Source organism: Coptis chinensis, chromosome 5 (assembly GCF_015680905.1).
Source record: "Coptis chinensis isolate HL-2020 chromosome 5, ASM1568090v1, whole genome shotgun sequence".
Classification (NCBI taxonomy): Eukaryota; Viridiplantae; Streptophyta; class Magnoliopsida; order Ranunculales; family Ranunculaceae; genus Coptis; species Coptis chinensis.
In genome coordinates, this window is record NC_141460.1 from 34,678,937 (window position 1) to 34,694,107 (window position 15,171).

Below are 15,171 nucleotides of genomic sequence, written 5' to 3' on the forward strand. Positions count from 1 at the left end.
GACATGGTTAGTGCCTTCCGTATCTACACACCAGGTACTGGTAGATAACACCGCTAAACATGTTAAACGACTAGTGCATGAGACATACCTATATTATTCTCTTTGTTGAGAAGAGGACAATCTAGCTTCCAGTGTCCTGACTGCTCGCACTTGTAGCACTTGCCCTTAGGCTTTTGCACAGCTCCTTGAGGTCCCATGCCCTTCTTTGACATGTTCCTATGCTTCTGAACATTATTCTTCTTCTTACCGCCATTAGGCGTAGAAGTAGAAACCTTCTCAGTAGCATAAACCTGAACATAACTCTACTTAAAGAGACTCTCAGTTGGCTGAAATTCTGTCATAAGTTCCGCCAAAGAATACAAGCTTTTGTTCATGTTGTAGTTAAGGCGGAACGGTTCAAATCTTTCAGGCAGCGTCATGAGAATGATATCGACCTGCGTTTCCGTATTGATATCAGCTCCAAGGATCTCTAACTCATTAAGATAAGCCATCATCTTGAGTATATGATCCCTTATAGGAGTCCCTTCAGTCATAGTTGTGGTCATCAAGTTTTTCATGGCAGTTTGCCTAGCAGCCCTATTCTGGTGTCCGAAGAGTTCCTTGAGATTGAGCATCATATCATTAGCCGTGGTCATGGCCTGATGCTGATGTTGCAGCACACCTGGCATAGATGCCAGAATGTAACACCGCGACATTTCATCTGCCTTGTTCCACTTTTTATATGCTTCTTTCTCCTCTTCTCCAGCAATATCGTCAGGCTTAGGTGGGCATTCCTCATTGAGTACAAATTTGCACTCTTCTGTAAAAAAGTAGTGATCAACCACGATATCAAGTTGTGTTTCGGTCTATGTAATTAAGGCCAAGAAGTTTGTTTTCCTTAAGAATAGTTGCTAGTTGGTTGAAAGTAACCATTTTGAAAAAAACGAGAATCACATAAAATAACTATTATATAGGGCAAAAACTTCTTGAGTTAATAGAAGTTTGTTACGGTAAAAATTAATTAATTAATCAATCCATCGATAATGGAGACCAGAGGATTTATCTGAAACTAAATTCCCCTCCACTTAGTTATTTAGCGAAAAATGTTCAGAATAAGCAAACATCCACAAATAAAAACATGCATATAGAATAAGCAAATATGAACAATAAAATGGAAAACAAATTCCCAACTGTTATGGCCCATATTCATTGCTCCATCTTGTTCGCCGAACTCTTTTAGTTGCCTTCGCAAAGTTTGACAGGGTTCAGGGCAGCGCCCCATTTTTTTTTTTTTAGAAATCGTGACATGTTTCCTTCACTGGAAACCTCACGAAATCACTTCATAGACCCTGAACAGCAAACAAAAATCATCTCATTTTAGAAAAAAAAATTTCTCTTTTTGCCGTGAAGGGTGCGACCCACGCTCCAAATATGCCTGTATAGGGCGCGTGGCGCGCTCATACCTTCAACGACTTCCAGGTGCATCAGCGCAACCCTCGCTCCATTTTTGTCTATATAGGGCGCGTGACGTGCTCACTTCCAATTTCTCTCTTTCTGGCGTAAAGGGCGCGACCCGCGCTCCAGTTGTGCCTGGAAGCTCGTGGCACGCTCACTTCCAGGCGCTTCAGCGCGACCCGTGCTCCACGAGAAAAAACTCAATTTTCAGATCTCAACCAATCCAAATCTTGATCTTTTTCATCTTTTGATCTTACAATAGATTACATCAATGATAAAAAACAATAACACGATACATACCGTGATTTAAATTACATCCATTGATAATCAAAAACTGTAAATCCAATCAATTTTTCATAAAATAAAAAATCGATCTATTTCTTTTCAGAAATCATTCTGACCATAACAGTTGGTCTAGATGTTTGCAAAACCATGTTAGAACAATTCTATATCTACTAACAAATCTACATGCTCTGATACTAATTGTAAGAATCGTTATTTCAGAATGCAAATTTCTACAAACCGCAAAATCCACGCACAGCGGAATTAATGGGGTTCACGGTTTTGGATAGAAAACATACCTTTGAGAATCGGCTTCTGTGATATCTCTGAGAATCCAAGCTCTATGAAATCCGAAATCAACCCCTTGATCTTCTGTTGTATTCCTTTAGAATAGATTGGACGTTGTGTGGGCAACGATCTACTAACCCCTTCTTTCTCACAAAGCTAGATCCAATTTCGGATCTATCTTTCCTTGCCTCTTTTTCTAATATAGATGAATAGTGATTTTTGGCCAAGAGAAAAAGGATTTTATTTATAGGCTACAATAGGGACCATGAGGAGAAATTAGGGTTGGGCCTCCTGATGGGCTTGGGCTTCCCATGTTCGCCCAGAACACACGACCCAAGTCCATCAACAAATGGCTTATTCCACTAAAGGCCATTGTTGCACTACCGCCCTAATCCCAAATTACGTGTCAACGTTTATGGGCTCCATGTTATATGCTCATTGATCTCCCCGTATTTAAGATATCGAATGTCCGTTGATTAAGTCAAGTTACTGACAACTACATTAATCAACTTCTTATGTCCTTGAGTAGTACCACTCAACCTCATTGTCATGTCGGAATAAATCCACCTGTAGGATTTACATGACAATCTTTTTGAGCTCCTCAAGGAGACATCATCAACCCGACTTACTGCGGGTTACATATTCCTTCTATAATCAACAGCTCACTCATTGATGATTTAAAGAAATGTATAATGCACGTAAGTGCTCGTTATTATATCTGGATTAAGATGACAAACATCCATAATAACAGAGGCGTTTGTTCTCTTATATAGTCAGTATAAAGAGAAACAACCTCAGTTGGTCCTATTCAATATAGACAAAGTGTACTAGTGTAATCCTATAGTCGAGATAGACTAATACCAGATTATGCTACAACCGTACCAATGGTTTGTCCAAATCCATCTAGATTGTGAACGATTACTTATACTTTATAAAGTACTAATAATATGATCTTCTGTGTGTTCACACCATATCATCTACAACATAAAGTATTAAACACATGCATATAAATAATAACATATATAATATGCATAATATTTGCCTATATGATTCTCATTCAAAATATAAAGAATTAGAGTTAATACAAAAGTAATGCTTTTAGTATATAACCCTATCAATGGTTTCCAATTGAGATGTGTCCTCTTCAGGTGGAAGACGTGAGCACTAAATTTTTAGTTTGTCGTTATATTTTGATGGATGTTATCGTAGACTTGGGGCGGTCACTCCCTAATTTTAGTTGGTTCAGCAGCGCATCTCTTTTGTTCGTTCTCAAACTAAGTTTAAGCGAAAGAAAATTTCTGTGATAATATTTTGTTGTCTTCCAAAAAAAAAAAAAAAAAAAAAAAACAATAACATGAAAACCTACCATTTCTTTTACAGTAAGTCGAGAGAGAAATTAGGTTTTGGTGACTACCTACGAGGACAACATCAAATGTTAGATTAAAATTAGTTCTACAAATTTTAAAATAAACCCATAGAAAAAATATATAAATAAAAATCGGTGTTTGAAATAAAAATTTGATGTTCTGAACAACATTTGAAATATATTCCTTCACAAATTTCTGAAAACCATTTTAAGTTCATAAGATTCATGTAAAATCTATTGAGATGAGGGAAGGAGAAAGAGAAGAAAAAAAAAAGTGTAAGTGGATTAGTTTAATAGGTATACAGTTACCTGTTAAGGCTTGCAAAACGAATTTCAAATCAGCCCAAATATCCTCTTCAAATCTTCACGTCAACAACACAATTAGAGAAAAAGAACATAGAAGAAAAGGAAGCCATCAAAATCCTTACTTTTAAAAAAAAATTAGACAATTGTCTAAAGATGGAATTACAAAGTAAGGAGAAAAAATAACTAGCGGTGGGGGAGAAGCTAAATGGGGGAAGCAGAAAAGGCATGTGGTGGTAGAGGAGAAGCTAAGTGGGGGAACTTAATTTATGTGTGTTGGAATTATTTTGTAGCCCATATCCCTACAGTCAAAACGCATGGAACATCCATCTAGGATCTTAAAAAGGGTACCAACGGTTTCTCTTCGTGGCTGCACCCACGGTCCAAGTAAACATTTAAATCGTGGGTAAATGTATTAAAGTTACGAAATGAGGAGGAACCTATTTGCTACGGTCAAAATTTGTGGGAGAATATGCAAAGGTTTATGGCCGTGGGAAAAAATACCGGGTAACCGTGGGAAAAAGTCCATTTTCTTGTAGTGAGTATGCAAGCTGATAAAGAGCTTGTATGGGTTTAAGCAGGCACTGAGATAGTGGTACATAAAGTTTAATTCCTTTATGGCGAAGCAATGATACAAGAAGTCTGCTTTCGATCATTGTGTGTATGTTCATAAATTTCCAGATGGGGATTTCATAGTGCTCTTGTTGTATGTGGATGATATGTTGATAGTTGGCCCGAACATCAACAAGATATCCAAGCTGAAGAAAAACTTGAGTAAGTCCTTTGAGATGAAGGATTTGGGTCAAGCAAAGTAGATACTTAGGATGTGAATCACTCATGATAGAAAGAGTGGGAAGTTGTGGCTTTCTCAAGAAAGCTACATTGAGAAGGTGTTGAAGAGATTTAACATGGATCAAGCGAAGCCAGTCAATTGTTCGCTTGGTGGCCAGTTCTGCATGAACAAAGAGATGTGTCCCATGGGTGAGCATGAGCAGAGTCAGATGGAAAAGATTCCTTATGCATCCGCAGTGGGCAGCTTGATGTATGTAATGGTGCGTACAAGACCAGATATTGTTTTCGCCGTTGGTGTTGTAAGCCGATTTCTGTCAAATCCGAGTAAGGAGCACTGGGAAGGTGTTAAGTGGATATTGAGATATCTCAAGGGTACTTCCAAATCGTGTTTGTGTTTTGGTAGAAGTAAGCCCTTACTTAAAGGCTACACTGATGTAGACATGGCAGGTGATGTTGACTCGATGAAGTCCACCTCCGGTTATCTGGTTACTTTTGCAGGGGGAGCAGTTTCTTAGCAATCTAAGTTGCAAAAGTGTGTTGCCCTCTCAACTACAGGAGTCGAGTATATTGCAGCCACTAAGTGTTACAAAGAGATGCTATGGATGAAGAGGTTATTCGATGAAATAGGGCTAAAGCAGAAATAGTTTGTAGTTCTATGTGACAGTCAGAGCGCCATCCATTTGAGCAAGAATCGAGTTTTCATTCTAGATCCAAGCACATACATGTGCGATATCATTTGATTAGAGAAGTACTCGAAGACAAGCATTTGTGTATTGAGAAGATCCATACCGACAAGAACGGGTCGGATATGATGACCAAAGTTTTACGGAAAGGTAAGTTTGATGTTTGTTGTGCTACCGCTGGAATGGTAGCACACTCCTCCTATTGATTTGGTAATTGCATGGAGGCATCCCCCCTCACTGTTCGGGATGGGGAGAATGTTGGAGTTATCCCTTATATGAGGAAGAAGAGAAAAATCGGTTGATGTTTGCGTGGGGAAGCCTAAGTGCGCACGCGCTCAGATTGGCCTAAGCACAGAGCGTGCCCGCCCTCATGTTACTAGATTTTAGGTTCAAGGAAAAATCATAGGGCGTGCGCGCGCTCGATTTTGCCTTGACAAGGGCGCACCCGTGGTCATGTCTAAATTCGTAGTTTCTATTTTGCTACAGTAACCGCGAGATTGCGGGTTACAGTATAAACAGAAACAAGGTTTTGGAAAACCTAACACAGAGAAAAGAAACCCAATTTTAAGAGCTATCAAAATTGAGAGATAACTTTTGCAGAGAGAAAAACCTGTAAAGAGAGAGGAGTGATCTAGTAAGGTGAGAGATTGAAAATGAGTGATTGTAATTGTCCTTCCCACTTTATAAAAGGATTAGCTCTTGTGGAAGTAGGCACCATTGGACGAACCACGATATATCTTTGTGTTGTGGTATGCTTTTACTTCTTTACATTATTATCTGTTGTTAATAGTTGTTTAGAGAGTTGGGCATGTTAGGTTGGTTGTAGTGAATATTTAGAATTTGTCTGGAGAAGTAGTTGAGTTCACATTACAAGTTATCTGTGTAGTGGGGATCAATTGGTATCGGTATTAACCCCAACACAAGGCTAACAAGCAACGACTCCCCCAATATAATGCGATCGCCAGACATACGAGTGCCCATCACACTCGCAAATAACTATAAACTCTCGCTATATCAGAAGACTAGCATACCCAGTGACTCGTCACTCGACCCCATCTCGTGACATCATCACCTACTACTATCATCATTACCAACTTTATCTTTAAGCCCCTTTCCTGCCATAATACATGCACCATTACAGCCATCCAACATCATTACGGAAAACACCATAATTACACCCTATACCAACTCAGATAGACCTAAACACCTACAACTGCTATCTACATGCCTCTCATAGACACATGTCATTTATCTCGACCATACATCTATATTCATCAGTACATGTGTTGCATCCGATGTACACTCTTAATACCTATAAAAGCCACCCTCTAGAGCTATGTGTGGCTTGATTCTAGTCTCACTTACACAGTGCTGGATACGTAGGCATCTTCTTACTCATGAAGAGCAGTCATTAACACCAAACAAAACCATCCCCTTCTCATTGTCCTAACTTGAGAGCTAAGTTTTAATCTTTGGTGTAAATTTAGACATTTACATTTGGCGCCGTCTATGGTTGATTCCTTGAGAATCCGATCACTCACTCAAGTGTACCTTAAGTGATCAACTTCTCTCCTCCACTTTTTTGATGGAAGTTGACCTACTCCCCCTACTACTGCTAAACTGGGCGATCTGCTACGATCACTACAAGACCAATACAACACCTTCAGGGCCTCTCACCTTGATCCACCTGCAACTGGTTTTGAAGCAGATAACCAAGCTAAAGCTGCAACCCTAGCTATTGCTCCATGCCTTCCCGCTATCATTGACCTACATGGCAATAAGGATATGTCCCAGGTTATCTTGCAAACCCTCCAGAAATTCAACGATTCTCCTCTCACTAAAGAAATTCAAGAGACTCCCCCCTCAGCACTTCTAACAACCCAAGTTCACCATGTATGTTCTGCCCCTTCGAGCATATCAAAAGCTTTCTCCAACATCTAACCATATACACTCACTTTGACAGGTTACTGTGCCACCTCTTCCTATCCACCTTTAAGGGTCCTGCCCTTAAATGGTTCTTTGACCTGCCTGCCCCCTCCATCACCACCTTCTCTACCTTCAAAACACTCTTTGCCCAAGAATTTTATCAAAATCGCGCCAAACAACCGAACAATGGCCACCATCTTCAGAACCCATCAGCGCCCTTTTGACCACTCGAGTCTTACCTCCAACGCTTCAAGAAAGTTGTTTTGTCACTCGACTACTCTGCCCCCTGAGTCGGTCACCATCATTGCCTTCAATAATGGCATGACCCCCACTTCCCCACTCAGTCGTTCTTTATTGCGAGGCGACATAATTACTCTGAGTGATCTCCATAAAAAAGTGGACAAGTATATCAAGGAAGAAAGTGGCCTCGTAGAAAGAACTGAGCATGTTGCTGCTACATCGGATCTTAAATTCAGACCTAAGCCCCTCGGACCCTAACAGTGATCTTTATCCCAGTCAGTCCCCACACTCTTCACCAACTCCTCGCACCTAGCCTCGCATGTACACACCTCTTAACCGCCCCTTGTCCCACATTTAGAACCGTTTCAAGAACGCCCACTGGTTCAAACCTGATGTTCGACCATCTGAGAAATTCCTGATCGCCCCTAATGTCAATTCCACAACATTCGATTTAACTACCGACAACACCCATTTGAGCGACTGTTATTAGCTAATCGCCACCACCAGCGCTCGTTGGTCCCTCAGTGAAACCTTGTTCTTGATCGCCGCCGCATTCTATCACTAAGGAGACCCTCCCCACCCCTTGCCCTAGTCATTCCACACAACCGCCTGCCTGCTCCTATAACCCATGCAGATAACGACCGCATCAGCCACATGCCCACACCATCATCCAAGCAGAAGAACCTACTCCAGCTTACTCTCACCGTGACAAAGGCCGTCAAATCGGTGACAAGAACCACTACTACAATCTCACTCACACTTGAGCATCCATTGTCCCTCCCACCAAGGGACTCAGCCTAGGTAGAGGATGACGACCTCAACAAAGTCTAAACCCCCCTCCCCCCCAACGATGCACTCATTGTTCAGTTGCGCATTAAAGGTGTCAACGTCCACCACATTCTTGTTGACCCCGACAACTCCTACAATATCTATCCTTTATTACAGCACCTTCCAGAAACTTGGTTTACTAGATTCTATACTAATTCCAATGGTTTTCCCCATCTATGGATTCAACGGCTTATGCACCGACCCAAAAGGTGACTTACTGCTCGTCTCTATCTTCGACCAAACAGGAAATGAAGTCACAATGCGCACTTGCTTCAGTGTCCTCGATATCATTTTCTCTTATAACGCCATTTTGCGGAGCCGCTGGATCCATAAAATGCGCGTTGTCCCCTATACTTTGCACCAAGTCATTCACTTTCCTAGTCCCAATGGTATCATGGAACTCTGAGGAGCGATCAACTCCGAGCACAATAGTGCAATCGCACTGACTCCAGCACTCCCCCAAAAGAAACTCTGTACCATATGGTGTTCACTCCACCTTCACTACCCACAAACCCTCAATCAAACACTGATATTCATAGAGTCCAGGTCAACATCGGCACCAACGCCAATCTTCAGCACATCTATGTTGGCATTGACTTAGGGACTACTCTTCAAGAGCAAGTTGTAAAACTAATCATCGCTAATAAAGATGTTTTTGCTATCTTGTACACCGATATGCCTGGCGTCAACCCTTCCATCACATGCCATCATCTCAATGATAACCCTAAACATTGTCCTATCAACCAACAACCCCGCACTTTGTCGCTCCGATACAAGCACCAAGTACACGACGAAATCAAACACTTGAAAAAAGTAGGGTTCATCAAACCTGCCACCATGCCCCGCTAGGTAGCCAACATCGTCACTGTCCCAAAGAAAAATGGCAAGGTTCACATCCGCATCGATTTCATAGACCTAAACAAAGCATGTCCCAAAGATAGTTTTCCCCTCCCCCGCATCGACCGCCTAGTTGATCAAACATGCGGTCACGCTATGCTTTCCTTTATGGATGCCTATAGTTGATACAATCAAATACCCCTCCACCCTGACGACCAAGAGAAAACCGCTTTTGTCACTGAAGATGGCCTCTACTACTACTACACTGTCATCCTATTCGGACTTAAGAACGCTGGAGCCACTTTCCAATGATCAATACCATTTTCAACGATATGATTGGTAAAATGATGGAAGTTTATATTGATGATTTGCTCGTCAAAAGCCTGGAAGCCGCCGATCACATCATGCATTTACAAGCTGCTTTCAGCTAACTTCGCCAATATAACATGAAACTCAATCCCACCAAATGCCTCTTTGGTGTCACCTCTGGCAAATTCCTTAGGTATCTTGTATCCAAACGTGGCATCGAAGCTAGCCCTCCAGATCCACGCAATCATCAACATTCCCACCCCCACTACCAAGAAACAGATCCAATAGCTCAACGGGTGAATCGCTACATTAAATCAGTTTATTTCTAGAGCATCCGATAAATATCAACCCATCTTGGAACTCCTTCACAAAGGTTCACCATATGCCTGGAACGATCAATGCCAACAAACTTTTCCAAACCTCAAGACATACCTGTCTACCCTACCAGTCATTTCCACACCCATGGGCAATGAAGATCTCTATCTGTGCCTCTCCTCCTACTTCGGAATGATAATGAAGTCGAGAAACTAGTGTACTTTACCAGCAAAACTCTCCTTCCCACCAAGCAACACTACACACTACTCGAAAAAGTTGTTTTTACTCTCTACTACTCTGCACAAAAATTCTGCCTATACATTTAGGGCCACACCATTCGTGTTATCACAAAATACCCTTTGAAGTACATACTGAATGACAAATCCAAATCTGCTCGCATTGCCAAATGGGCAATCAAGCTAGTTGAACACGATCTTGACTTCTTACCTCGCATCGCCGTTAAAGCCCAAGCAGGTTATGACTTCCTCACCAAATTCCCAGCCGAAGACCCGAATTGGTAGCCAGAATATGAACCTCGACCGTCCCAACCCACAGAGTATAATGTTTGGTCCCTCTATGTTAATGGGTGTAATAACCACGAGGGAAGCGGTATTGGTGTAACACTTCACTCGCTTGAGGGCTCTATCATTGAAAACTCCATTCGCTTGGATTTCTCTACTTTTAACAACGAAGCCGAATATGAAGCCCTCATCGATGGTCTCCGCACTGCTCACACTCTGGGCGTCACCAAAATCAAAGCATACAGTGACTCCTAACTCATCGTTCGCCAATTGAATAGCGACTACCTCACTAATACTGATAAGTGCTCAAAAAGTGCAATTTAACCCTCGATTATGCCTCTTGTTTAGCCATCTTAGTAGACTAATAGTATTTGTAAGTTATGTTTTATGATTCTACAGGTCAAAGAGAGAGTTTTGTGGAATATTAGAGAAAAAAGGGTAAAACGGAGCAATTCGGAGCATTAAGGATCACATGGGATGCCCGTGGACAATCATGGAGTAGGCCAAGGAATTGGAGCTATTAAAGATGCGACTTGGAGCTATTTGAAAGCCTATTTGGAAGCCCAAGGCCAAAATATTTGTTGCTTGGACCAAAGCATGTTAAAAGGATAGAAGGATAGAGCAGAAGAGACAAAATCTGCTAACGCGTCTGGGACGCATGGATTGAGCGTCCAGATGCATGAATCGACAGTGTAGCTAATTCTTTCTCAGTTTTGGAGACGAAGTTGGACTCTGAAAGAAGTCTATTTGTGTTAGGAAACAAATGACGGTTTGGAATGCTTCTAGAGCTCATTGTAACCTCTATAAATAGAGGACCTAAGTGCCTTATGTAATTTGCTAATTCACTTATACTCTTGTCTCCAGAACTTGAGGCAGAGAGAGATTAATAATAAAAGATCGGTTTTAACTAGCTGAGTCTTATTAAATTAGTCTTTCTAGTCTTATGTTCTTCGACTCTTCTTCTTCTCGTTCTTCGGGTTATTCATTTTTTATGCAAGGCTAATCTTCTCCTTCAAGGGAGGAGATGAAGCCAGTGCTTAAGGTTTAATGATTCTTTTGGTTCATGGTGTTCTTCAATCAGGTTAGTTCTTTATGTTTTTAGTTATTAGTTCTATTGCCCAGACCAAGGGATGGAAGTATAGATTAAGGTTTTTATTTATTGCAATCGAATATCATGCTAGTTTAGGGTTTTATTTATTGCAATTGAATATTTGCTAGTGACAAGCTTTTATTTATTGCAATTGAATATAATGCTAGAGTAGGGTTTTATTTATTGTAATTAAATATTATACTATTATTCTCTACTTTTCTTCTAGTTGTGTAGTGTTTTAGAGTAAGGGAAGTATTCCTTGTGTTTTCCTTAGATAGTGATTCATTGAATAGTTGCCCAAGCTCACATAAAAGGAAAGAAGATACTAGTAACATGAACATAGGAACAACCTTGTAAGTAGAGTTATTTGTTAACGATGTTTTGTTCAAGAGGGCATTGACACTCGCTCGATTGCCTAATTGTAGTCTACTTGTGAGAACAACCATGAAGCAGAAGGTCATAGATCAAAAGTATTGGTGGATTCTAATTTCTTGAATTCCCTTTCTTATAAATTCTCAATAGTTTAATTTAGTTTAGTTTAGTTTAGTTTAGTTTAATTTAGTTTAGTTTAGTTTAGCATTAGAATCTATAATATCTATTATCATAGTTTTTAATCTCTCAAACCCCCTTTCCAGTCCTGTCCTTCACATAACATAAACTTAAAAGTGGAACGATACCCTACTCATCCTTTAGTTATTGAGGGAAAATTAGGTTTTGATATGATTCTGTTTTGTTCAACGACCATACATCATCTACACACAAAAAGAGGCAAGGTCAAATGGTGCCGCTGCCGGTTTAAGTTGTTTATGTTTAACGTTTTCTTTCAAGATTAGAATTTTGGATCTTGTGGTAATTTTAGCCGCATCATTCAACAATTGAAGTTGTAAGCCAACACAGTGAAACATCAAACTCTAGTGTTTCTTGTCTGAATCTTGACAAACGGACTATCGTCTGTGGGCTGTGGTATTTAAGCAATCCAAGTGATTCACCATAATCCTAGAAGAGACAGCTTTAGACAACGGGCAAGATACTAGCTGCAAAGCCCAACCCAGTTGAAGGAAAGTAGTTTTGCATATTAGTATAATTTAGAATAGTTGCATATTAGTTTAATTGCAGTCAAGCATAGTAGGATAGTTTTTCATCATCTTTGCATAGCAAGAATACTAGACAAAATTGATACAATGGCCGAACCCAATGATGGAGGTGTAACGGAACCGAATAATCCTGAAGCTATCCCACCCATGTAAGCACAACAGAGGAAGAAGCTGAGCGATTTCTATTCGCCAATCATTGGAGACCCACCCAAAGAAGATTGTTTTTCCAGAGACAGAATCTAACCAGTTTGAACTTAGAGCATCAGTAATCTCTATGCTTCCAAAGTTCAATGGTTCAGACAATGTTCAGCCATATGTTCACATGAACAGATTTCTATCAGTCCTCAGAACTTTCAAGAACCAGAATATCAAATATGAGAGTATCAAGTTGATTCTTTTTCCGCTCTCACTCGAAGGTAATGCCTCTGAATGGTTAATTGCACAGCCGATCAATTCAATAGACAACTAGGAGAAGTTGAGAACAAAGTTTATGAACAAGTTCTACCCACCCCAGAAGACAGATGCCATGCAGCAAGCCATCAGCAATTTCAAAGGGAAGGTGACTGAAGAATAGTATCAAAGCTGGGAGAAATTCAATAATCTGCTAGTCTCATGTCCACATCATGGATATGACAAGAGCACACTAGCTCAATTTTTCTATTGAGGACTCTCGATGATGAACAAGCAGATGATATAGTCAATGCACAAAGGCAAGTTTACATCAATGGATGGAGAGAAAGCTTACAACTTTCTCGATAATTTAGCTGAAGAAACACAACAATGGACTACTAGCAACGAGGATGTAGCTAGAATGGAGAGGGAGCCAAAGCAATTTGGTTACCAAGCACATGAACAATCAGATCAAGAACTGAAGTCTACATTGGCCAGCCTGGCCACCAGCATTGACACTCTGAGTAAGAAATTTAACCAGTTCTCTATGAATCCCTCAAAGATCAACAAGTCTCAAGCTAAATCTCTCCCAATCATGCAAGCTAGCCAATACTGCGAAGTATGTACGGACACTTCCCATGCAACTCTAGAATGTCCTGGTTACTATCAACATGCATCAGTTGGAGAGTACAATGTGAACTAATTTCAGAGGCCCAACCAAGGTGGTAAGGCAATTATTGGAGATAGAATGCTGGACCCTCAGGTTCTCAAGATCAAAGTTATATTCCACAGACAAGTCAATCTTCACAGTTGGTTCGTCAACAACAATTATACTCTCAGCAGAATTCCAATACAAGTGGAAAGTTAGTGCCTGATCCTAGGAGAAATTATGCTGCACCTGCCAACCTGGAGAATGCTATTACTTTGTTATCACAAAAAAAATCAGAAGTTTGAAAGTGTTCTAGAGCTTCTTGCATAGTCTCAGCTCAATCTCCAGCAATCTCAGGCAAGTCAATGTTCTAGAATGGAGTCTCTCGAGGCCAAGGTCGACCAACTCACTACTGCTTTGTCTGTAAAGACACAAGCCATTCAACCTAGCTTATTAGAACCAATATTGAAGAGTGAAGATGTATGCCACATTGGGACAACTTTTAGTACTGATCACCTCCATGATCATGTTAGCTCAGTTACTACTCTTAGATCAGGATTAAAGATAGACAACAAGGTTGACGTACCCTCTCATGATGACATTGCTACAGAGCAATCGGTCAAGATTTCAAATGAAGCTCAAAAGGAAGTGGGGGAAATCCTTTCCACTCCCATTTGTCAAGATGACCAAGACAAGATATGCAAGAATGCCGAAGAGAAAGAAGAGCAGACACATGCTGATGTGTTTGTACCAAAGACACCTTTTCCTATGTTTTTTGCTCAAAGCAAAAAGGACAAGCAATTTTTAGAGATGAAGGAGGCATTTGAGAAAGATGACATCAATATCCCCTTTCTCAAAGCGATTAAGCAGTTGCCATCATATGCCAAATTCTTGAAGGATGCATGAAACATAAAGAGAAGTACTCATATTCCAAAGCGAGCGTTTCTAGCTAGACAAACAACATCTATTATCCATCAGCAAGCTCCAGTTAAGCTCAAAGATCCAGGAAGTCCTATAATATCATGCAAGATAGGAGAAAAATTCATGGGTAATGCTCTTTTAGACCTTGGTGCTAGTGTTAATCTCTTGCCATATCATGTGTACCAAGCGTTGGGTCTGGAGAACCTAAAGCCTACACAAGTCAAATTGAAGTTAGCTGACCGCTCTAATAAGATTCCCAGAGGCATAGTTGAGGATGTTCTTGTTCAAGTAGCCGATTTCTATTATCCAGTGGATTTCATTGTGATAGACACCAAGGAGGCCTTTGATAAAATTCCAATTATTCTAGGCCGACCTTTCCTCACTACCGCAAAAGCTTTGATAAATTGTCACAACGGTGAAATGAAGATCAACTTTGGTAAGATGTCCATGGACATAAATATCTTTCACTTGTTGCATAAGGATTGTGATGACACCGAAGGTGGAGAGGTGTACTTCCTTGATAGCATGATACAAGAATCCTTCCCATTCGAAGATACAATTGAGAGTGGTCAATCTACAGAAAACTGTGATGAACTTGAGAACCCCACCACAGAGGTATTGCTAGCTATGTTCTTGGAATCTCTGCAAAAAATTCAAGATTTAAGTGAGCAGAATGGAAAATTAACAGAGAGAGTATCATACCTTGAGAAGATGAACTCTACATTTCAGGATGAACAACAGACTTCTGCCCAGAAAAATCAGTTACTAGAGAAACAGCTTAAAGAAGTTTTAGAAAAACAACAGAATCTAGAAACTGAAATGAGTCTTCTGAAGCAGAAAGTGGACCATATTGATAAAAAACATTGCACTGTTGAAGCCTCTTCTACACCATCATTGTCTGAA

The 15,171-nt window shown here is 40.4% G+C and overlaps 1 protein-coding gene across 1 annotated transcript; it reads right to left on the reverse strand.

The window, feature by feature from the left end:
• Window positions 1–302: 302 nt before the first annotated feature.
• Window positions 303–9,740, reverse strand: LOC147497373 (uncharacterized). Its single transcript, XM_086562862.1, has 4 exons — window positions 9,721–9,740; window positions 6,826–6,915; window positions 3,680–3,732; window positions 303–799 (listed from the first exon to the last, which is right to left on the reverse strand). Exons 1-4 carry the CDS (start codon window positions 9,738–9,740, stop codon window positions 303–305), a joined length of 660 nt encoding a protein of 219 aa, XP_086418988.1.
• Window positions 9,741–15,171: the final 5,431 nt, after the last annotated feature.

Bases quoted from the DNA above. Each gene is read 5' to 3' on its own strand.
- LOC147497373 (XM_086562862.1), bottom strand. From the start codon at position 9,740: ATGACTGGTAGGGTAGACAG. The intron at 3,733-6,825 runs GTGAGAGGCCCT...GTTGACGTGAAG, and splicing joins CCAGTTGCAGGTGGATCAAG to ATTTGAAGAGGATATTTGGG. The intron at 800-3,679 runs GTAACTGTATAC...ACTTTTTTACAG, and splicing joins CGTTTTGCAAGCCTTAACAG to AAGAGTGCAAATTTGTACTC.